This window comes from Panthera tigris, chromosome F2 (assembly GCF_018350195.1).
Source record: "Panthera tigris isolate Pti1 chromosome F2, P.tigris_Pti1_mat1.1, whole genome shotgun sequence".
Taxonomy (NCBI): Eukaryota; Metazoa; Chordata; class Mammalia; order Carnivora; family Felidae; genus Panthera; species Panthera tigris.
Window position 1 is genome coordinate 35,721,929 of NC_056676.1, and position 26,642 is coordinate 35,748,570.

General features: G+C 36.3%; 1 protein-coding gene across 1 annotated transcript in view; it reads right to left on the reverse strand.

Moving 5' to 3' along the window:
• The window catches only part of MMP16 (matrix metallopeptidase 16), a 283,636-nt gene that overhangs the window by 139,569 nt on the left and 117,425 nt on the right, over positions 1-26,642 (reverse strand). The window contains exon 2 of the mRNA XM_007084324.3: positions 4,254-4,402. Coding sequence (XP_007084386.1) covers positions 4,254-4,402 — 149 coding nt within the window. The remainder of the gene's footprint in view (positions 1-4,253; positions 4,403-26,642) is intronic.

A 26,642-nucleotide genomic window follows, 5' to 3' on the forward strand; every position in this document is an offset into this window, starting at 1 on the left:
TTCAGAAATAAAAAAAAAAGAAATTTAATTACTGATGAACCTATCTTGTATATGTAGATTGAAAGGGAGTCTTAACTTGATAATTTAGACAAATGAGTAAAAATCATGAAACATATTGAAAATTAAGCCCCAAAGCTTATGGTTCTTGATATATCTAAATAAATATTTCAATTCTCAAATTAGGAGAATTCAAATACCACTGTAGTTTCATAAAAATTATTTGAAAAAAGCTACATATTCAGTCTTAAATTCATTTTAATTAAGATCCCTTTCTTTGCATGATTTAAATAAATTAGAATTACTCAGATCATCTAATATTTATGTATTCATGTATATATGTATATATGTGTGTGTGTGTTCATATATGTGTATATATGTGTATGCATATATGTGGAGAGAAATAAAAAAGGTCACCTTAAAATCATACTTCATTAACCATACTTCAATGCATGATACTGTGCACACATAAGAGATGAATTAAAATTTAAAAATACCTACCATTAATATTGTAAAAACACATTAGACTCATTTTCATTATTGCCTTGCTAGCTTTTTCTTTCCTTGCTTAATATAATCTTTTTTTACGCATAACATAAATTGCTTCACTTATTAAGGAATTTAAGTGAGTTTGCTTACAAAAATTAGCTAAGCAACCCAAAATTTAAAAGAACCATTGCAACATACGATTATGAGCTCATTTTGGGGTGGGGGAATAAGTATTCATTACTATCTCTCCAACACCAATGAAAACTAACATAAAAGCAATATGCCATTTAGGGAATACTTAAATCTGTTGCTTAAAAATGGTTAATTCCTTCAACATAATATAGGGATTACCACAATTGTATCTTTACTTTTAATTAACCATGAATTCTAGATTGAATACACCAAATGATGTCTGACAAAGGAGGACATAATTATTTAATGTAAAACAATTGATCTTGACAAGAGCCTAAAATTAGATAAAAGTTTATAGCATCTGAAAATGAATCCTAAGACATTATTTTAATACTGAGGAGTAATTTTAGGTCTATAATTGTAGTCCATATTTTACGTAATAAGGTTTAGATAAAAATTCATACTTTATAATTTGACCATGTAAAATAACAGAGTACAATTTCAGCATGGATTGTTATTACACATTCATTTGAGATTACAGAAGCACAGACAATTGCTTAAGTAGCATGATTATAGGGTTTATACTTACAAAAATAGTACATTATTTGAGCTGAGTACCCTGAGCAACAACATGTCACGAGTGGAGATACATCAGTGGAAAAAAACCAGACAGGAGGCCAATGAAGCCACAGGGTTTCTAGTCTGAGTGACAATGGAAGTGCCATAAAGGACAAAAGAAGCATGGCAGTCTAGGAAGGGACGATGATGAGGGTTTAATGAGGCTTTGGTGGACTCACCTAGGAATAACACTCTATGTAAAGGAAAAGATGCAGTTCCGATTCGAAAAAAAGAAGAAAAAACTAAATTAGAACAAAGTTTGGTTAAAGAAAACAGACCAAAACACTGGTTGTGTTTAAGTTAAGGGTTACCTATAGAGTTGATCTTTTCTCTACAATGCTATAATTCACAAAAATGCTACTGTAACTCCTACACATTGACACAATCATTTCTCCTGGTCTGGAATTTAAGCCACTGTGTGGCAGAAAAAGACCACTGTCCTTCTCTCCACCCTTGCATTTTGCGTTGTCCTGCCAAAGATCAACTGAAAACTGTTCAGATCCTTTGAACACAAGGGGCCAAAATAAATCCTGCACACATTCTTCTTCTATCATCTCCTGACAAAGACTTTTTTCCCAGCTATCTCAGGTTTGATTTAGGAAATCAAACCTATCTATCTTGAGTCCTTCCAATGACCAGCAGGAGCTCTCAAAACTCACAGGAAACACAGATGCCACTTTCTGCGGAACTCTGTTTTCTGAATTTTGTTTTATTTTATTAAAAAAATTTTTTTTAACGTTTATTATTTTTGAGAGACAGAGTGAGACAGAATGTGAGCGGGGAGGGGCAGAGAGAGAGAGAGGAAGACAGAGAATCCGAAGCAGGCTCCAGGCTCTGGGCTGTCAGCACAGAGCCCGATGCGGGGCTCACACCCACGAACCACGAGATCATGACCTGAACAGAAATCAAGAGTCAGATGCTTAACTGACAGAACCACCCAGGTGCTCCTACTTTCTGAATTTTAATATCTAGTAGTAAGCAGAATCAAAGGAGTTTGTTTCCCAAGTTCTCAATTTATTGTTATTTTTTTAAAGTTTATTTATTTTGCGAGCGAATGCATACACACGCTAGCAGGGGAGGGGCAGAGAGAATCCCAAGCAGGCCTCAGGCCCAGCATGGACCCAAGAGGTGATTCATCTCACAACAGTGAGATCATGACCTGAGTGAAACCAAGAGTCTGAGGCTTCGATGACTGAGCCACCCAGGTGCCCCATCAATTTATTGTGTTTTTAAAAACTGTGTCACCCATTCCAGGAAAGTGGATCAGAAGACAACAGCCCTGCATGAGGGAGCAAAAAAGCTGTCCAGGGCACTTTGTAAAATGTTGGGATTAAAAGTATAATTTAAATGGAATTCTCTACTATACACAGCAATAAAATGCAGGATTTGCTGGTTTTGCTTATTAATAGGCTATATTTAAAATTAATTTACAACTTTAATTAAAATTAATTTAAATCTGTATTTATTTAGGACACTATTAAGGGAGAATTGCAATGAACAGAGGGCAGCAGGTTCAAAATATCCAAGTCTATTCCCAATATTGATAACAAGATTCTCATTCTTACAGAATGCACTACATTAATTCTTGGTTCTATTTTCCCAGATGTATACCAAAGTTAATATTTATGTATCTCTTAAAATGCTAGCAGAGGTAATACATTTATTTTTCCAAACTGCTTTGACATTTAATCTTCAAGCCTTTTATTATGTGCTTTCCCAGTCTTGATGAAATAGAAATAGTATGACTAATATAATGATGTAAGTATTAGAAGGCCAAAATAATTTTTAAATCATATATTTAATTAGTTTAATATGTGAAAATTATACATACCTGAGCACAGATATTTCAGGTATTTAAGGTTTAAAAAGAAAAATAAATGTGTCATTTCTCAAGGTCCACAGCATGGAATAGTAGAAAGCCTTCCAACCAAACATTAAAAGGTCTGGATTCTGTAACTACTCTGGATTTCACCTAGCCTTTGACTTTCTGTTTCCTTATTTGAAAAAGTAGACAGAGGAAAAAAAAAATGTATCCTTGTCTTCCCTACTGTGGAGGGCTGATGTATGATGATCATATTAAATGATGAAGTAGATTTACTTTGTGAGTATCAAGGACTCAATAAACACAAATGATTCTTCCCTGCACTGAAAGAATTAATCACTTCCTCCTTTGCTGTCCAAAAAACAATAATGCTGTTTCATAATGTTACAGAACTCACAGTGTACCTGTGGTAAGATTATTTATGGTTATGTCTAGCTACACAGTTAACTTGAAGTTCCTCTGAACAAGAGAGTCTGTCTTCTGAATCTCTATATGCCTCTTTCACCTTTGAAATGCCCACTAATGAGTTATTGGTTGGATAAATAAATTAACAAATGACTGATGACTCAGTCAATAAAATAACAAATCCCATTAAGGAGTTAAAAACAAGCCATTTGCTAGTAAAAAACTGAAGGAAAAGACTTGCAGTAAACCTCTCCTTGATTGAACTCATGTAGAGAGAATTGCCACTGATAGGAAGCTAATAAACTGTTAACTGGTTCTCTGACACCCTTACCCCTATTCCTCCAAAAAAAAAGCCCTTATTTGTATTGTTTCCCACTTTCCTTAGTGTCAATATTTCTACTTTGGTCAATTTCAAGCTACTGAGATGATGTTACTTAACAGGGGAGAGATGTGTACAATAAGTCCTCATCAACACCACAAGCCGGTTCCAACACAACAGTGCCTGTAGCTCTTGTAATGACTTCAACTGTACATTGACTTTGACTCTCATTGTTTCTTTCCTTTCTTCCCCCCTATTTTGAAACTGTGTTGCAAAAGTCAGGGGAGTAAATTGGGCTTTGACAAACCTGACATCATAGGGGAGTAGAGTTAACACAGTTCAAATTCCAAGGAAAAGAGACATGAGACAAATTGCTACACTCGTGGTTGGTGGAATTCACTTAAACTTTATCCGACTACTTAGTTGGGCTCGAGGACCAAAAAAAGTGAGAGTGTGGATGCCATTACTTACTCAATTGTGTTTCTGTCCACTTTTCCTGTCATGTTAATGCCATAGAACTGCTGCATGGCAGCTAAGGCGGCCTGCATGGTCTCCGCAGAGCGCAGCACCGACATTCTGGGGTCAGTTGGTGGAAGGTAGCCGTACTTTTGTAACCAAACCTGCAACAACAAGTACAGTTCCTTTTAGATCAACTTCACAATGTAACAATATTTCATGGTAATTAAGTTATGTCCCTAGTGGATCCTTAAGCTTTATTTCCTCTACAAGGGCATATATTATTTTAGTGTTTCATCACTTTCTAACACATATTCTGTAGTTTGTTTTAATATACTTTCAGTGACTGTAATGGGTCTTTGTAACACATCTACAAAAAAATAATCATCTGTTTAAAGCTTATTGCTTATAAGGAACTATACTACACACTGGATAAAAAATAAGATCACCTCTGCCCTCTAGGAATTCAACTTCCCAAAATAAAGGATGATATTTTTTCAACATGACCCCAGTGAACATCTCTGCTGGGAGGGGAAGTTAATGTGCATATGTCACATCTAAAATGTCACTTTTCTGAACAACTGACCAAGAACCACAGCCATCATGAGTAGCATCATCAATATAGACCATATTATTCTGTCAAGACATTTGGATATAAATTCATGCAATTGATCTATTCAATGTAGTCAGATGTCTTCAAGGGTAGGTAAATGTTTCTCATGTAAAGAATATTCTTTCCTTTATTTAAGATGACTCACTTCAATCCAAATAATGTAAGTGACCAAAGGTCTCACATACAGATGAAGTCAGACCATCTGGTTTGGCCCTCTCTTTAAGGATCTCATGATTTTTATTCTCCTCTTCCCCAAAGAAGAGAGATTTGTGTGGCTACTGAGGGAAACATGTCAGAGTTGAGCTCATATCCCAATCGTGATTATAGTAACAAACAAGTCATTCATTTAAGGCTATATTTTAAAAATAACGTAAAACTTGAGGGATTTGGGGAAAAGTAATCTTCGCCAGAGAGAAGATGCTTTCTAGTTCTACAATTCTATGCATTCATTTTAAATGCACAATCGTATGTTCAGCTCATATCCTATCCTTCTGTCCCTTACCTAAATCTTCCATGGGGCACTAAGATTTCTTGAAGTGCAGTGAACTGCCCGTCAGATTGAGAAAGGCCAAGTAATTCTGGCTGTGGCACAGAATAGAAGCTGTGCCATTTAATGGAAGGTATTCACCAGTATGCATTTCCCTCCCTACCTGGGTCTATTCATCATGCAAATGATGATCCTATAAAGCTACAGCTTTTCTCCAATACCTGATATACCTCCTTTATGACCTGACAACTAAACACAGGAGAGCTATTTTCTCAGTGAAAATAAACAGTAATTATATAAGTTAAATTTCACCAAAAGAAACTGATATTAAATATACCAAAGTCTCAGCATGTGAAACACAAGGTGGAATGTTTTACAGTATTTCCAAGAAAAAGATCCCTCCAAAAGTTCAGTACTATAATCACAACCCTTTCAAAATAAAATAAAACATTTATTCTAAACCTATTTAAGAGATTAACAATGCATCACTGTCAGGAAGGTTTATTGTTGAAACTCCATCTAGTAAACTCATCTACCACATAGTGAAAACATGCCAAGACACTCCTCTCATCTAATCTGTAATGAATAGGCTTCCAGGGAAGACACATATATTCAGTTACCTAGTCAACAGTGTTGCAGTCTGAAATAGATTCCATTTTTTTTTTTTTTCTGAATGAAGGAGACAAGATTTCACTGGCATTGTATCATTTACTAGAAAACTCAATACCTATTGTCACGCAATTTCCCCCAAATTAGAAGATTTCATCTTGATTGTTAACAGTATACATGCACTAATATTCTGAAACTGAACTGCTTTTTTCCATAATACTTTGTTTGCATTTATTTCTTACTTGCTAGAAAGCTGACTTGTTGCTAGGTTACTCATGGGTGCTAAGCTACTGACAACCACGTTTATGGTGATAGCAAAAAGAAAACTGTTAATAATAAACCCTATGATTTATATAGAAAAACTATAAAAATATATAAATTTGCAATGGATAATGAGAAAAATATATTACAAAAATACATATTGATTTATGCCTTACCCTCTCAAACAAATGAGTTAGAAGAATAAAAAGAAATTGTGATTTTTCTTCAAATTCTTTTATATTATGTCATTTATCACAAAAGTCAGTTTTTCTAAATGACTGAGAAGTGAATAATTCTTTTTAATTGTAAGATATCAGAAAATCTATGGGACCCACCATTTTATAGTCAAAGTTTATTTATTTTTTTTTGTTTGATAACTCAATGTCATTGAGCTTACCATCATTAATAGCAATATACATGTATCATTGTCATTTGTTAATCAAGAAATCTTCTCTGACATCATCAAGAATTGACCAGGGGGTACCTGGGTGGCTCAGAGGGTTAAGCGTTTGACTTTGGCTCAGGTCATGATTTCATTGTTCATGGGTTGGAGCCCTGAGTTGGCCTCTGTGCTGACAGCTCAGAGCCTGGAGCCTGCTTCAGACTCTGTATCTCCCTCTCTCTCTGCCCCTCCCCCACTCATGCCATGTCTCTCTCTCTCTCTCTCTCTCTCTCTCTCAAAAATAATAGAAACATTGAAAAAATTTTTTTAATTGACTAGGAATAATTCTCAATGGAAACTTGCAATCCATCCTTCCACAAAACAGTGGAAAATCAAGCATATTGGTGTCATGTTAGAGTATGAAACCAGCAAGCCTTCAATAGCATTTCTTATTAAAACTGCTGTGGACAATTTTACTCTAGGTGGATATAAAAAGCAAGTAATTATACCTACAATGACTTACAGTATTAATTTGATTCACAGTGTTCCTTTATGTTCATAATACTCAATATGGAAACTGCAGGTGAAAACAAATACTTGCTTAAATAATCTTTTAATCACGCAGAGTACAGTCTCTTGAGTTAGGTTTGGTCTTATACTATTTCCTTTAAGCTGTCCACAGAATTCTGAGGATCTGATCATGTTTGGTATGATAGAGAAAAAAATCTGTAAGTAAGATGCTAATGCTCCTTGGAGGAGACGAAGTTGGGCAACATGGTGATATAAAACTGACCAAATACAAGGTGGACCGTGCAGTCAGCATCAGTGGTAGAAACCATGATGGCCAAAATCTATAGTGCTTTGTAAACACTGACTCTTAAATTACCAGTGAATGAAGATCAGGTACAAACAGTGAGGATCAGATTCAAACACTGGTCCATAATCATCATAGAATACAGGATCCTCTGGTATAAGTAACCTTATCCTATTTCTATAGAACAAAACCCTTTTGTTCATATAAACAGAGCAAGGTGGTAGCCTTAGCACCGCATCATTCTAGATGTGGTGCTCATTCTAGAGTAATAAGCAGGAAGTTTTAACAATTGAAGTTTGACATAAGTGACACACAGGAAAACCTTTCTCTTTTTTTTCCTATTAAACTACAAACTTACAATATTTTATTTGATAGAAAGTTAAATATACAAAGTAATATCTGAAGTTACACACTATCCCTTAAAAACTATACACACAGACTCCATCCTCATGGACTATGTCCTGGTTTTAGATGTTGTTTTAAAATATTTCTCCCGGATGATAGGAAATACATTTGCCTCCTGAGATTGTTTATCTCTTGATATTTTTTTTAATGCTCTCAAATGCACATAATGGGGAGTTAAGGAATAATTTCCTAATGTATGCATTTGGGGGAAATGATGCTGAATTTGAGGTTTGATGTGAGGATTGATAATACATAAAGCCAGCAGCATATCTCTTGCTCAGTCCATCATATTATTATTTTATGCTTACTAATTGCTCTGAGTTCTTGAAATTGCTCCCGCTCAGGTTAAGATTCATCCTTGGAATGAGGCAAGACAGAAACGCAGGTGAGATGTAAGTAGTCAGAGTTGTGAGGAAAGACAATTTGTTTTTAGTTTGTTTCCTTTTGCTTAGTGGATTGACACGTGCATTTGAGAGCACTGGAAAACCATCAAGAAATAAGTTTCTTTGGAGGCAAAATTTGACTTCTTTTACTGTCTGAGAGTTAGCCTGTGTCATGATCACCAGAACAAGCAACCACAGAACCTCAAATGCAGCAAAAAGTCTAACCTTGAATTACCTTCCCTCTGTTACTAACATATTCAAATTATCTTGCTATCTTGGAGACACAACCAATTTCCTGCACTTAGTAATTATTCAAGTGGAGGAGCAACCAGAAGAGTGCTGTTCTCTGTAGAGCAAGAGACTTATCAAGCAATAAAAGGTAAACATTTAAATATGAAATTCTGGGCCAAAAGATATTGTCTTTACCAGACTGTTGTATAAATAGGAGTAGCAGGCCCATAAAGTTTATTAAATCCATTAAGAAAGAATATCTTTGTCACTAATATTCCATGTAACCATACTGGGAATACCTGTATTAATCAACTCCACTGTCAGTACCCACATATCAGTGTGGTATCATTAAAGATGATAACCAACAACAAAGAGGAGACCTTAGCAGTTCTCATGACTAATGGCAAATATAAACAGAGGATATTTATTTATTTATTTATTTATTTTTAATATATTACTTTCAAATTTAAGTTTATTTATTTGGAGAGACAGAGGGGGCAGAGGAGGGGCACAGGAAAAGGGGGAGAGAGAGAATCCTAGGTAGGCCCCTCGCTTCCAGCATGGAGCCCAGTGCGGGACCTGAACTCATGAACCATGAGTTCATGACCTGAGCTAAAACCAAGAGTCAGACGCTTAACCAACTGAGTCACCCAGGCATGCCTAAACAGAGGGTTTTTAGAGTATATATTTTTATTTCAGACCAGTACTAAAATCATGAGAAGTAAATTTTCATCCAGTTGTTAAAGTTAATAAAGTTATCGATGCCTTAATATACAATTAAGATGCTCCTATTCATTTACTCAGGTGAATCACAAATGCAAGAACCTTATTAAAATTCCATCACTGGAAGGACCCGACATATAGAGAGAACGTCCTGAAATGATGCTTAGATATCCTTCCAAAATTTTTTAAAATGATTAACCTAATGAATTTATTAGGGCAGGAAGGGATCTATCTTAGAAATTACAGAAATTATTGGAGGTGAAGAAATAGGAGGTAGGGTTTAAATTTTATTTAATTTGAAAAATCACTTTGCTAGACCACAACGTCTATTTATGATTGAGGCAGTTTTTTTGGTATAGCTCATGTCAGCTAATTTGTGGGATGGTCAAATGCAAGGTCCATGTACCCAGTGATCAAAATTATGGAACTCAGTAAAGTAGGAAAAGGGCCAAGGTGAGAATATTTTATTTACAGTATTTACTTTAAGGTATTTTATGGTATTTATTTAATAATAGTCACTTCAATTTATATAATTATATAATTTTTTGTCATTTGGGGATGTGAAGTTTTTAAATTATTGAATTCATGTTAAATTTTAACATATTTACTAACAAAAATATTTAAATATGCAATAGTTAACATCGGTCCTGATAAAATTAACTGACTTTTTAAATAAAATGAACTGAAGGAATGATTTTTTAATAATTAAATTTTCAATATTTTAAGTTATTTCATGTTTTTCAGTATGAGGCTTCTAAACATATCTGTTAAATTCTGTTAAAATAAACAACTAAAAAGTGTCATCCCCTATTTTGTGGTATTATCCACAGAGTTAACAAAGGCTTAAGGACATTTTCCTCTAAAATAGCATATATTTAACAGTTATAAAGATGGGCAGAATTTAGGGGCGAAATTTTCTAGTCTGAAAAGTGGCTATAAATATGAATTATAACTACCTATTAACCAAAAACCTAAACTGATGTGGGAGTAGTCATTCAGAATTGGTCGAATTGAAAATTCATAGGATAAGTTAATGAGGCAGAAATTAGCCTTTCTGTTCATTCAAAAATCTAAATGGGTTCTAAATCATCATCTCTTCCTTACCAAGAATGAATCAGTGTATGAAATTGCACATATAGAATTCAATTCCTTTAGAATTTTACTGTCTATTTAAATGGCTTCTTAAATGGAAATCAAACAGTGGAAGGACCAAAAGTTACGCCATTGAACATCTTAGCAATCAAGAGACAACTGTCACTTGGACAAGGAGATGGAAAACAGCTGGGCCATTAGTAAAATTATAATGATCATGATAACCATATATTTCACCATAACATGAAATTCTCTAATATATGACAGAAATGAAAAACTTAGGATATAAAGGCTAGGGAGAGATTTTCCATTCCACCTAAGAGTGAATGAACTACACTTCCTACTTAGTAGCTATGGAAACAAATCCCCTCAAATAGCAATGGCTGAGCTGCAGTAATCAAACAAACAAATAAAAACGAAAACAAAAAACCCACCAAACTAAGAACAAACAAAAAACACAAACAAAACAAAACAATAGTTTTTAATTGGGATTCCCATCATATCCTAGTCATTGTACCGAAAAGCTGTAGTACTATGATATACCCGTCTCCTTATGTGTCTTTCATGGTTTTTCCTAAGTGTGTTTTACATTTTTAAAGATGGATATATAATGTGCATGCACACACACATACACACTGACAAAACAAGACCAAAAATACTCAAAAAGACAAAACTGAACCAACGATGAACAACAGCAAGGCATTATATCACCTTGCCATCCCCAGTTTCTTAGGCGGACAGAAATAATTACCAAAAAAGTACTTATAGTAACGATTAACATGATTCTACTTTATATCAAAATCACCTCACCAATCTAAATAGCATAAAATTCTCCTCAAATCTGTGCTTCTTTACACTAGTTGGATCAAGTGTCGAGCGAGTGCATTCTGTGAATTATCTAAAAGGCATGTACTTGAGCCTGAGTCAGGTAGATGATCAACTCAACTCGCCTTTATTTTCTGGGGGCAGATTCAATCTCACCAATACCAAAAACTGATGAGGAGATTAATCTCAGGGTCTTCAAAGTAGGAGTATGAAATGTCCCATGGACTCAAAATGCCAGAGCATTTTATACAGTATGCGGATCCACACATTCATGCGTGGACACACCTACCTATAAAAATGCAAGAAATAAACTTCACTTTTATTTAATGTTCAGAGTGATACTGGGGCCCTCACTCCCTCACTTGGACATTCATTTGTCACCGATGTTCCATTGGGTGTCCTGAGGGAGGAGGTAGAGTTCCACAGTGTGGATGGGCTAATGGTTTCACTTTCAATAGTTAGCTTGATCCTAGCACATTACAACATACCATTATTTTTTCTGTGACAGATTAAATGGATTTATGGATTATATCATCTTAAAAGTAGAAATTGTATAATACCTTGTGATAAGGTGGGGAATGACCAAGAAAATATTCTGTACCATATATGTTTCCTCCTTGTCTTATGAAAAACTATTTTAGAGAGTTGTCCAACTTAAATAATTATGTATTTCTTTTACAAAAAGACAATAGTGTTGTCTTTTTAGGGAGAGAGAAGTAGCTGTAAGTAGTATGCTACTCAATAGGTACATTGAGAGTCATCTGTCTCATTAAGATAAAAGTGATGTTTTACCAATATAAGACTGTTTTGAAAGAAAGGTATGCCATGTAAAAAGTATGTTAAAGATGCGTGTTTAGAAATGTTCCCCTTATAACATGACTTTGAGCTCAAAAAAATATAAATACTTTACCTACTAATACTCCCTCTTAAAACAAAACAAAATCTCTATCTTAATTTCCTACTTTAAAATTCCAGCAACAGAGTTTTCCACCTGTAAAATAATCTGCTAAAATAGAATAATTTTAATGAGGTGTAAGCCCGTTTGTTAAAAATATGAAAATGTAACACCTCATTAGTTTTCAGGAACAACTGATAGACATCAGGGAAGAGGGAGATTCACTGTCAGAATTTTACTAAAAAACTTCTGCATAATTGGTGGGTCTGATTACAAAATGTGGCTCATGAGTTGTAACCAGATAATGATGTGACTTTTCAGTTGCGTGTGCGTTTCCTTGTGAGGTATCTTTTTTGGCCATGGTAATTTTAAATGGGTCTTGAGATTGCTGTATTTCAAAGTATTGTAAATCAATATTTTTAAAATAATGAGGCATAATCAGTCACGGAATTGTCCAAGATAATAATGATAATGATCGTCCAAGATAATAATGATAGTTCTCATAAGAGTGAAACAATGTAAATACAATTAATAAGTAAAACAAAAAATATTTTTAAATTTTATGACACCCTTAGCTCATCTTCATGTTTCTATTTTGAGTATATTTCATAACATATTCAGGTTTAGTACATCAGTTCCTGAATAGAATTATAAATAAGAGAGGGTAAATGTTAAAAAAAAAAGTAGATTGATGGAAATATGCTATCAAAAGTGTGGAAATCACTGATCTGATAGAAACTACTCTATTCTTAAAAATGAAGCTACTTCCTTAAATACTCTCCAATGTGATCTACTTACTCTCCCTAAGGGATGAGAAGACAGTTTATCAATATCTATATATTATATTCTGACTGTGACAATCCTCAAGCTCTTCCTTCCTGTCATACACTACTGAAGTTACTCAAGTCCTATAGAACAAATTCCTAAGAATGACTTCCAAGCCATTCGTGATTTGTTCTCAAAGTGTGCCTTTTATTACTTTGCTCCATGGAATTTTTTGGTCACATTGAAATTTTATTCCCACTCCCAACACTGATAAGAACAGCAACCATTCCTTTACTGCCCACTATGTACCAGACAATTTATACAAATTATCTTTATCCCTCATAACAAGTCTGTGAGTATAGCACTGTTTTATAAATGACAGAATAACACCCTAGAATGATTAAATAACTTGCCCAAGGATTCAGCAATTTGAGAGGAATAATCAGTATTCAGAGATCTGACTGATACCCATGCTTGGCTCTCTCTGTAATTCTAGGCTGCCTCTTAGACATGAAAGAGACCCAGCTGCCTCTCTGTATCCAGAGAAATCCTAGGAGACCTATTCACATTTCAAAATGAGAAGGTAGACCATCTGAAAACATATCTAAACTACAGTAACTGAGTGCAGTTTTTATGCAAACAAACCATCCCATTTTACATCATGAAAGCATACCGTACTATGGTTGCATATGTTCTGGGTATAACACTCACTCCTAACTCCAAGGGCTTCTCCAATTGCCAATGCAAAATAGCCTTCCACAGTCCAATCTGCCCAGTCCAATAAATATTCCGATTTCCATGCTAGAATATTTCATTTACGGTCATTCAGTTTTACAGTTAAAAAAACAAAAAACAAAAAACACTGAAACTCTTTGCCAGAGACCTCCCTTTCTTCATTAATTCTTTCTCAGCACTTTCCTTATTACAGCCTTGATGTTGCTGGTCAACTGTATCTACACTTTCCTTAGTTATCTCTTCTAAAATTAATCCTTAAAACACCATTTATGTGCTGATGAAAGACCAATTGAACCCTCTAACCTTGACCTTGCCCTCATGCCCAGACTGCTGTCACACTGCTGTTTAAACCAAAAATACAGAATTACCCTTTACTGTGCTTTTTCCTCATCATTTGTATCGAACCCGCTATCACAACTTAGCTCCAATTTTACCTTGAATGCAAATTCTTATTTCTTCTGACACCTCTTTGTCAAGGGCATCATTATTTACCACCAAAAATTACAAGATTCTTCAAGTGGCCTCTGTTTTCATACTGCTACCTCTCTCTCCTCATTCAACTAGTGAGAGTTGTTTTCTTTCTTTTCTTTTCTTTTCTTTTCTTTTTTCTTCTTTTCTTTTCTCTTTCTTTCTTTCTTTCTTTCTTTCTTTCTTTCTTTTCTTTCATAAAAAACACATAACCTAAATTTACCATTTTAACCACTTTCAAGTGTACAATTCTGCAGCATTGAGTACATTCACATTGTTATGTATCCATCACTCCATCCATCTCCAGAACTGTTTCATCATTCCAAACTGAAATTCTATATGCATTAAATAGTAACTCACCAATTAGCCTCTTCTCCCAGCCCTTGGTAACCACTATTCTACTTTCTGTCTATGAATCTATTCTAGGTAACTAATAAAGGTGGAATCAGGCAGTATGCATCCTTTTGCATCTGGTTTATTTCATCTAGGATGTTCTCAAGGTTCATCCAGCTACAACTTGTAGTATGCAACATTTTTAAAGATGAATACTATTATATTGTATGTATATGCACCTTTTTTTAAATTTTCAAATGTTTATTTATTTATTCTTTATTTTTTTAAATATGAAATTTATTGTCAAATTGGTTTCCATACAACACCCAGTGTTCATTTTGTTTATCCATTGATCCAGCATTTGAGTTGTTTCCATCTTTTGGCTATTGCAATAAGTCTGTTATAAACATTGGTCTACAGATATCTTTTTGAATCCCCGCTTTCAGTTTTTTGGGGTATATATTAAGAAGTGGAATTCCTGGATTTATTTATTTATTATTTATTTTGAGAGAGAGAGAGCACACAAGCAGGGGTGGGGGGCGGGTAGAGAGAGAGGAGAAAAGAGAGATTCCCAAGCAGCCTCCACATTCAGCTCAGTGTATGTGATCCCATGACAGTGAGATCATGACCTGGGCTGAAATCAAGAATCAGTCGCCCAATCGCCTGAGCCACATAGGTGTCCCTGGAATTGGTGGATTTTATGGTAAATCTACATATAACTTTTTGAGGAACCACCTTACTCTTCTTCAGATGCTTTGCATTTTACATTCCCATCAGTAATGCAGAAGGGGTCCTATTTCTCTACTTCCTCACCAACACTTATAATTTTCTGTGTGTGTGTGTGTATGTGTATTTTTTTTTTTATATATAAAAGTGATGCTAATGGGTATAAAGTGGTATGGGTCGTCTTTTCAAATGTCGATCAAGGAATATCAGTCACTGGATTATGATCCTTCAGCAGTTTGCCAGTGACTTAATGTAAACTTCAGATTTCTTACTGTGGCCTACAAGTCCATGCATTGTTGAATCCTTAACTTCTTTTCATTGTACTCCCTTTTGATATTCCAGGCATATAGTCTTTTTTTTTTTCCTCTTCTTAGAACCGGCTAAATTCTTTCTTGCTTTGGGGTACCGCATTTACTTTTCCCATGTTCAAAATACAAAAATACAATTCTCTCTATCCTTTAAAATGTAGTTCAAATCAGACTTCTTCAAAGAAACCTTCCCTGACACGACTTTTATTTTTTTTTACTTTTACTTTTATTTATTTTTTAATTTACATCCAAATTAGTTAGCATATAGTGCAATAATGATTTCAGTAGATTCCTTAATGCCCCTTACCCATTTAGCTCATCCCCCCTCCCACACCCGCCTCCAGTAACCCTGTTTGTTCTCCATATTTATAAGTCTCTTATGTTTTACTCCTATCACCAACACCAGGTAGCATCCTGTTTAAGCATCCTATCTTAGGTCCCTCACTGCACTTATCATGATTGCTACATTGTTGAAGTGTTTGTTTTTTATCTTCATATATCTCATTCAACATGATAGGCACAATATTTTCTGCCACATTTTCTAAGTTTGACTAATGGAATTACAAGGGCTAGATAAGTGGAGAACCCATGTATTGTTGCCTAACTGATATCACAATTGAAACCAGACCATGATGCTTTGCTGTTTTTCTGCACACTGGGTTAACTACCCAATTGTTCATTCCCTCCTTCACCCCAAATACACATACACAACTGGGCCCCAAATGTGAATAATACATTTCAGTTCATTGCATACACATCAAAGGTTAGTAAGATACCTCAGAATAATTCTAGGAAATATAAAGAAAGGTAAAAAATAAGTGACAGTTTGGGTCGATGCTGGAAAAGCACTTAGCAGTTTTTATCTTCGCCTTTTCAGATTCAACTTCCATCCCCACACCTGGAGATAAAAATCAATGTGGAATTGTTTCTACTGCTTGAAAATTGGCTTCAGGAAAGTACTGATATTTGGTGTAAACAACACACCAAGAGCTAACATTTACTACGTCGGCACTGCGTTAATCTCCTTAATACATTAGCTCATATAATTATCACGACAAGCCTGTGAGGTTGGTATTATTATCTTCATTTTACAGATGAGGAAACAGGTTGAGAAGGGTTAATCAACTTGCTCAGGGCTACAGAGCAAGTAGGTGACATTCAGGCCTACAAGTCTCAGTGTGATTCTAAAATGGCTCTAGTTCTTGACAATTGCTAAGAAGCCAAGAAGAGTGAGTGCCTGATAAACTAGCCCTTAGGATGCAAGATTAACATGGCCATGTAAGATTAAACAGGCCATTCTAGGTCAGAAATCAGCTGTCTTATTACACACAGCTGAATCTCATGGGTGGGCAGCTGGGCCATTTTGCTGAAAACAAAACAAAACAAAACATAAAAACTGAATGAAATTATCACCTATCTGTCCAGAACCCATTGTTTCCAGCTGGTAAAGTGAAAGGAAGAGTTAAGGAGCTCTCAAAAGACTGCAAAGTATTATAATTCTCTAAAAGTAAAACTTTTTTAAAATTTTTATTTATTTTTGAGAGAGAGAGAGAGAGAGAGAGAGAGAGAGAGACCGAGTGCAAGTGGGGGAGGAAGAGAGAGAGGGAGACACAGAATCCGAAGAAGGCTCCGAGCTGTCATCACAGAGCCCAGCGCAGGGCTCAAACTCATGAACTGCAAGATCATAATCTGAGCCAAAGTCCAGAAGTTTAACCGACTGAGTCACCCAGGTGCCCCTAAAGGTAAAACTTTTATTTCCTTCAAAACAGAATAGCCCTCTGAAAGCAAAGGAGAAATGAGCTCCCATCTCTTTCTAATTACCACCAAATGGTAAGAAAAAGACGTTTGATTTTACTGACTAATTAGTATATTGAGATTTTGGAAGCACCAAATTTTGCACTTAATTTGCAGTAAGGGAGGACAGTTTTAATAAGGACAGATTCTCCTCACAGGCTTCCAGAATAGACTAAATAATGAAAGAATATTTAAAAACAACAACAAAATCACATTTATTCCACTTTCAGTACTCACCAATCAGCTTTCTATCTTCAGGGACAATCTTGTGCTTAAAAATCTTGAAAGCTTCCTTTGCCCCAGAGGGCATATAGTTCTTGTACATGTGAAATTTTTTAAATGTTTATTTATTTTTGAGGGAGAGAAAGAAAGAGGCAGAGAGAGAGAGCAAGCAAGGGAAGGGCAGAGAGAGAGGGGGGGCAGAGGATCCTAAGCGGGCTCTGTGCTGACAGCAGAGAGCCCAATGTGTGGCTTGAACTCATGAACTGAGAGATCATGACCTGAGCCGAAGTTGGATGTTTGACTGACTGAGCCACCCAGGTGCCCCAAAACTTTTTTTAAGGGAATGACATAGTATAAAATTTGACAGTGTTTGACGTTTATTATAATTACAATAATTAAAAGAATAAATGCTTTTTGACATTAAGAAGTTTCTTTTTTTCCCAAGAGAGATATCTGTGTTTTAAAAATATATATGCTTTAGGATTAATGAGTGGAGATTAAGGTTTCTCAAGGAAAAGAAGTATTCCAGATTCTTCTAAGGAAGAAGGGACTTAAAAAATAAATGAGCAAAAAATCTCTTACATGGTACACTAATTCAACAACTATTTACTGAAAACCAATTATGTAGAAGTTCTTGGCTAGGTGTCAGGTCACCACAGTGAACAATACAGAAGTAGCCCTCAGTCTCCTGGAGCTTTCAGAGTGATGGTTTGGAAAACTAACATTAAAGCAGCTATCTCCAAATACATATGTCATTTCAGATTGCAACAAATGCTTTAAAGAGAACAGAGTGCTGTGAAAACCTAACTGAAGGATCTAATTTAGATTTAGAAGATAAGAAGACACAGAAACTGATAGTTAAACTGAAACTTGAAATGTAAGAAAAAGCAGAGGAGAAAAAAGAAGGAAGCTCGCACTAAGGCGGGAGATGGGCAGGCACATACGCCCAGAGGCATGGGTAGTGGGTTTATAGCAGGTGTACAGGGGCGCACGGGTGGCTCAGTAGGTTGCATGTCCGACTTTGGCTCAGGTCATGATGTCACGGTTTGTGAGTTCGAGCCCCATGTCAAGCTCTGTGCTGACGGCTCGGAGCCTGGAGCCTGCTTCAGATTCTGTGTCTCCCTCTCTCTGTTTCTCCCCTTTTTGTGCTGTCTCTCGGTCTCTCAAAAATAAATAAGTGTTGAAAAAAATTATAAACATTAAAAAAATTTAAAACAGGTGTAAAAATTCTTTGACACTTGTCCCACCAGAAGGAGGAGTTTCAGTTCCCCTCCCCACGGTTATGAGCTAGTCTCAGTACTTGCTTTTGATTAACAGAGTATGATGAAAGGAAGAGAGGCTGCCCAACTTTTGAGGCTATGTTAGAAAAATTTTCTGCCTGGCTTTCTCTCAGGAAAGTCACCCTGGGAACCCAGCCTTCACACTGTAAGGAAACCCAGGCCACATGCAGACGCCACACGTAGATTCTCTCTGACAGCAGCATGTGAAGTCCTAACCAATGAGCCAGAGTCAACTGCCAGACAAGGGAATAATATGCATTCACACGCTTCTAGCTCCCAGCCTGTAAGTAGTTCTTACAGAAAGCACCCTTGCTGAGGCTTGCCCAGCACCCAGGCTACCCTTGCTGAGCCTTGCCCAGCAGATTTGTCAGTAAAATGAATGCTGATATTGTTTTAACCCACTAAGCATTGGGACTACTTGTTTCATAGCAACAGATAACTGGAATAGCATGAAAGAGATGTGAATTTTCAAGGAACTGCAAGAAAGCCAGTTTGGCTAAGAGGAAGCAAGTCTAGGAAAGAGTTACATGATCAAGTCATGCAATAACTTACAGGATTTTATATGTGTGAGTGTAATATGGAAAGCAGAGAAGGGTCCTAAACATCTCAGTGATACAATCAGACTTGAGTTAGAAAAGTATCATTCTGGCTACTGTGTGCGTAATTAATTAGACGGAATTCGAATAAAGTGGAGAAGTTAGGAAGTAAAGGCAATTCTGAAAGTAGCTGGGGAGATGGAGAAGCCGATGATTTCATGATACTTTTGAGAGGTAGATATAACTTTGTAAGTTATAATGTATGTTGCAGTAGTCATTATTACGATTACTATTGTTATACCACTTGAGGTTGGTACACACTGTTTTTTGGGTAGAATGCTAGGCACCAGGATACAGAGAAATGTCACAGTGTTTGCCATCAAGTTCATAGTCAAGTTGTCAAAGAAACAAGCATTCTTTTTTTTTTTTTTTTTTTTTTTTTGGTGGGAGGAGAGTACAAGCAGGGGAGGGTCAGAGCAAGGGGGGGACAGAGGATCCAAAGCAGGCTTTGTGCTGACAGGCTGACAGCAGCAAACCCAATGTGGGGCTTGAACTCCCGAACTGCAAGCTCATGACCTGAGCCGAAGTCGGACCCTCAACCGAGTCACCCAGGTGCCCCAGAAACAGGCAGACATTCTGATGAAAGATTATATGAGTACCACAGGTGCACCTGGATAGGTCACCCAAACCTCAAAGGGTAGAGATTTGGAGTGATAGTAACAGAACTTAAACACACATTAAAAAGCATTTCAAGACATTTAATTCTGAGCTTGTAAAAAGGCTCTTCTGCCCTCTTTCCATCTTCAAGGTCACCTCCCCAGACCAGCCTCTCCTTTACTTGTACTTGAATATTGCAACACTTTCCTAATTGCCTAATTCATTTCCCTGGTTCCATATTCTTTCCATTTTGATCCATCCTACTTAGTACTGAAAGATTAATTATCCTAAAATATCATTTCCTTTTTTTAACTTTCCTGCTCAAGACACTATGATTGCTATCATTTACTTCCTGAACTGGTTTAAAATTCTTTTCCTTGCATTCAATAAGCTCCAAAAGTTCGTAACATATCTACTTCTGCAAACTCGGCTCTCTTTAAAAACATGTATACTAACTGAAGATTATCTAAACTGATTTATGGACCACAGAATGTGTTTCCCAAAATTTCCTAAAGTTCCTACGAGCCCCATTCCATCATTATCCTGCATATGCCAATATGTCTTGGCCGATCATGTCCCAGCCTTCCTTGAAGTCTTTATATTTCCTTATCTCCCTCTCTAGTATTTAGTGTGCAGGCAGCTCATTGAGCACTTAATAAGTCATCATGTGACAGGACATGATATATGGTAGGTATGGGCACAGCTTTTGAGTCAGGAGGATACAGGTTCAAGCCTGGATCACACACATATAAGTTATGGTTTTGAACAAAACACATGGCCTTTGTAAGTCTCAGTTTGTACACCTATGAAATGAAAATAGTATCACTATGTAAGGATTATAGTGAGGACTCCATAAAATATCCCCACAAGAGTGCTTATCATAGAGTATGGCACAAAACAGTTCAGCGATAGTGAACAAAAAGTATACATTTGTATATGTTACAATTCTTTACATAACATAATTATATTTCCAAAATACCTGAAGAATACATGACAATTTTAGGTAACAGATTTGTTACATTCCTGACAAAAATATCTATGATCTCTACACTCACTGAGAAGAAACCACAAAATTAAACAAAAACTTTCCCTCTGCTACCACACATCATTACTGATGAATATCCCATGAGCCTCTGGGATCTTATCCTCTCAGGGTTAGGTCCTCTGAGCTGTCTCCTCTCTCTACCATAAATCCTGTCTGCTACTTCTTTCTGGGTTCCTCTCAGTCTCCTGTCCTGTCCTGCAATTCATAGTAACAGTATTAAGAGACTAGCTCAAAGTCTGGCACAGGCACCCATGTTAGTTTTTCCTCTTTCCTTCTAAGAACATGTCCCGCACTGTATTGATCTATATACACTGTGCTTAATTTATCCATATAAAATTTGCCTAGTTATACCTTTGCCTAATTCTATGAATTACACCAATTGCACAACCTCTGGCTTAACTTCTAGGAGACCGAGTGTTACTTATGTGCATCAATGGACCTTCTGCTTTCCCTCACCTTTAATTGGCTTTTCTCTGGTCACAAGGCAGATAAGCTACATCTTTGCCATCTTATGCTCCCTGATGGTATAAACACTGAGATAGCAAGACTGACAAAATTATAAGGCCTGTGCTATTTGAGGACGAGAGTAGGAGCCAAGAAGGAGATAAGAAGAGAGAGGGAAAGAGAGAACACAAAAGAGAAAAATGAAACACCAACAGTTAAGGAGTGTTCAAGAAAAGAGACCAGCAAAAGACACAATGGAGACACCAAAGAGGCAGGGGAAGAATCAGAGGTCTCCTGGAAACTGACAGAGGATTATTTCAGGTCACACCCATCAAGACTGATAAAACTTAGGAAAGAGCTCCGCTCAAAACTTAGCATTTCAAAGCACTGGCAAAGCTTTGGAGCAACAGGCCCTCTTCCACAATACTGACGCGAAAGCAAATGTTGGGAAACAATGTGGAATGTATTAAAGTAGATGTAAATATTCTATGGCCCTGCAAATTTATTTGTGGTTATATTCTTTAGAGAAATTCTTGCACATGCGCACCAGGAGACTTATGTGCAAAACCGAATGGAACAAAACAAAAATTGAAAGGAAACCTTCTAACTAGAGAATGGAATGGATAAATAAATTGTGGTATAATATTTCACGGGGGGGGGGAGGTGTGTGCTATATAATAGTGTGGGGAAGACACTATGACCTTCTCTCGATGTCTCATTGCTTCCTTTCAATATTCCAGGTCTCAGCTCAAATGGTACCTCCTCAGAGAGCAGTCTTTCCAAGTAATCCTAAAAAAGTAGACCTCTCCTATTATTTTATATTTGCAAAACTTGTTTAATTTCTCTAGAGTAATTTCCAAAATAGATATTTATTTTACTTGTTTGTCTCTCAACCTTCTGATTGACACAACCTTCTGGTTGACTCTGGGCTCCATGAGGGCACGAACTATGTGTGTCTTATTAAACCACATATAGAACAGTTCCTGGCATGGAGTAGGTACTCTATAAACACTGAATGAATGAACAAATGATTATAACTGAATATTATACACTCATAAAGAAGAACCAGAAGAATCAGACCCATATGAACAGGTAGGAAGAGGTAAACTATTAGTAAGTGAAAACACACTGTTTCCATGTGCAGATAAAACTTCTCCATATTTACACAAGAAATCATTAAGGATGTTTACGTCTTATGACTGGGGTTTGTGGGTAAAGGGTTGAAACAGAAGACTCCATGTAACTTTTAACTTTTACTATTTAACTGTGGTATGATTATGCTTTAAAAAGAACTATTAAATAAACGAAAAATCATAGGCAAAGTCTGGTTAAAAGCAATCCTTTCTGTGTATAACAGATGATGTCCCACATAATGTTCAAAGATTGCCTAAAACAATGTACTTTAAATGGATTTCAGGGACTGTACTTGTACTGATTAAACATAATGAGCTCTGTATCTGTAGCAATATCATTAGACACTAATCCGGTAAACATTATGTTAAGATCTTCCACACTGATTCTTATATGTTACTCATTTGTGTTAATTTAACATGTTTTTTTGACTTGATAAATACTGTGAATTAGAATTTGAAATGGGTCCACCCTGCAATTCCAAATGTTGGGGAATGAGAAAACTTCCCTGTGAAACAGAATTACATGATTACATTTAGATTCATTTAAAAAAATATTCCACCTCATTCAGTATATGATATTGCTCACAAAAATCTATTCAATGGGATTAAAAGAGGTAACACTGACGTTTAGGGGGAAAAGAATAGACAATAAGATAGACAACACGCCAGTGGAAAAATTAATACTGATTAATACTGATTACATCTACTCTACAATAGCCTGTATGGGTGCCATTCACCTAACTCTGAGTTCCCTAAAATTCAGAGCAGAGACAGAAAAATGACCAGTTACAAGATCAATTATGACAGTCTCAACATTGCTTTCGAGGGAGCATGTTTTTGTTCTCTACTCCTAATCCTAAGTCCCATTTCTCTCAGGAGCTTTGTGACCCTGTGACCCTGAGGCTATACATTAGCCTCGTAATAACACATCAAAGAAAAGCAGCCATCATTTAAAATACTAAACACCAACAACATATATCAAGCTGGAAAAGAAATCAGATTATTCTTTCTCTATTTGCTGATGCTTCTTCCTTCCTATTCTCCTCACCCCCGAGTGATATTCCAAAAGTTTGAGACTAACCTGCCTATTCCAATTTTTCTACATGTATAGAACTCCTGTTTTCCTAAGGAAGCAACTTACAGAACTACTGATTCGACCAAGCACCAGGCATATTGTGGTGTTTCTACATGGAGGATATTGTATAAGGACGTAATAATGTCTTTAATCAATACCTAAATACTGATGATTCCTCTAATTATAATTTCCATGAGGCCTCTCCAGAGCTGAAGAGATGTGTATCACATTTTCTGCTTACCATCTGCATCTAGATGTCTCCATGGGCACCTCACAGGCACCATCTTTAAAACTGAGCCTTCAGTCGGTTAAGCGGCCGACTTCGGCTCAGGTCATGATCTCGCGGTCCGTGAGTTCGAGCCCCGCGTCAGGCTCTGTGCTGATAGCTCAGAGCCCGGAGCCTGTTTCAGATTCTGTGTCTCCCTCTCTCTGACCCTCCCCCGTTCATACTCTGTCTCTGTCTCAAAAATTAATAAATGTTAAAAAAAAAAAATTTAAAACTGAGCCTTTCATCACTGCTCATCTGGCTCCCAGGGTAGGCAAACGTGGCCTAGTTTTATTTTATTTATATAGGTAAATGGTACTTCCTGGCATCCAAATTCCAAATCTGGAGGTTCCCTTCGACACATTTTCTCTCTCAACCAGTCAACTAGTGAACATATCCGACTGACCACACCGTGAATACATCTCAGATTCATCTTCATTCTCCACTCTTAGTCTTAGATTAGGCTTCAAACTTTAACACTGAAAAGTGGTAATGACATCCTAACATATCTCCCTGCTACTACTCTTGGATCCCCTCCCTATCTAGCACTAGTGTGATCATCTTTAGCCAGAAATCTTTTAAGCCCTTGAAGAAGAGAGCTTAGAATAAGGGGGCAGGATTCATCTCGACTCATTCAATGAATGAACGATCATTCTAATCTGTAAATGTGAAAAGAAACACACAGATAATAAATTGGAGACAGTGCCATGACTGAACAGAAAAGAAAGCAATAACGACGGAATCTAAAAATTTATGAAAAATGGTTAAGCTTCCATCTGCCTTGTTACAGTGTGTTTTCTATCCCCCTCTACTCTGGACCTTGGGAGGCTGACCTCTATGGGCTGCATCATTGGGGCTCCCTTGCTGTTTCACTTCCAGTTGGATTGAGCAAATAAAAAGCCCTAAGAGTAAACGACAGAGAACAGAAGGAAGGGGAAGCTGAGCTATTTATGCCCCTTCAACTACCCTCAGTGCATTTCCCTATGGCTACACATCTGTTGGACATTTTTTTCTTTCAGAATCTGACTCCAGATCTCATCAGGCTCTGAAAATGGAATCATTCCCCTTTTGCTTTCCTAGTCCTAGAAATACTAATAACTTCCAGATGTTGGTAATCTCAAGACACCTCACCATCCCCCTGTAGGTTCCCTTAACCCTCCCCAAATCTCAGGAAATGGTGCCCTCACAAAACTCTTTTTGGTTAAACACTTCAGAGTGCACCACCTTTTCCTGCCAGGATACTGACTAACAAGAATGACTAATGCATATACCAAGTTGGGGTTATTCCATGAACAGAAAAAAAGCAGCAATACAGAATCATCTTTATATTCCATCTTGATAGCCTTTTAGGAAGTCATTAGATAATGCCTGTGACTGTTCAAACGTATTTGTTATGACACATTTGTGTCACCTGAAAACCATTTTTATACAATAATGAATACATATTATATCACAAAAGATAGTATATAATCTAGAGCGGCACTCTTCATAGTCTACGGACTGGTACAAATTTGATGACTGTTTCTGGATTATCTGTGACAAGAGAAAGTACACAAAATAAGAGTAAGCTCTTATTAATAACTATTAATAACTTTTAATAACTATTATAGCATGTTGATATTATGTAATATTTTTACTGCATTCTACAAAAGTACTGATCCATTGTAGATGTAAAATTTTGAAACTGGTTTATTATCACAGATTTATTTTTTAGTTTTGAAATAATCACACTAGTAAAAAATGGCAGGTGCAGTCCAGAGCTTTTCATATTTTTGAACTATTTAGAATAAGCTACCAACAAAATGATGCTACAATACCCTGAAAACTCTATTATAAATCTGAACATTTTCCTAAATAACTAAATAAAATCATCAATGTCAGGAAATTCACATTGAAGCATTATAATTTAATCATCAGATCCCATTCGTAGTTATCCAGTTGTCTCAATAATATTTTTAATAGCAAAGGCTACGATACAGTTTAAAAGCATGAGTTGCTTGACAACCTCACCTTCGTCTCCTTAGTCTGGAATATCACCTCAATCTTTTCTTCACTTTCATGATACTGACACTTTGGAAGACTACCAGCCAGTTATGTTTGAGAATGTGCATCAGCTTTGATTTTCCTAACACTGTCTCATAATTAGATTTGGTTATGTATCTTTGACAGGAGTGTCTCGAGGTGATACCGTGAGCATCCATCAGGTGGTGCATTATTTCAATTTGCTCCGTTAATGATAATGTTTACTTTGATCATTTGATTAAGTGGTATCGGCCAAGTTTCTCCACTGTAAAGTTATGGAACATGTTAAAACTATATAAATATCCTCTTCCTCGTGAAATTCCAAATTATTTACTTATGTATTTATGTCTGTATGGACTCATGGTTTGCCATTTTATTCAATGAGTTACAATCAATTGCTATCATTACTTAGTTTGATGTTTTAATTACAGGAGGGCCTTCAAGCTGTATCTGTGTCCTTTTGACATGTTCCATGATTCTTTTAGGATTTTCTTGCATTCTGGCAAAATAAGAGATTCTAGGGTCATGTCTTACTTTCCTAGTCAGAGTCCTGGAATCAGTCATTTCTCTAAGAAGCTGTAGTTGCATCACGGGGCTCAAACTCACAAACTGAACCATGAGATCATGACCTGAGCCGAAGCTGGATGCTTAACTGACTGAACCACCCAGGCGCCCCATAAATTATTAATATTTAGGTCATAATACATTCTTATCTCTCAGTTTAATTTTGGGTAAACATAAACTAAAAACACTGTTTGCAAGTATGCATAGTGTATGACGCACGGGAAGCTAAGAAAATCTCAATCATCTACATTAAGGCAATTTAAATCTAAAGCAAGAATTCCAGCAGTTGAAAATGTTCACCAAATCTAGTAA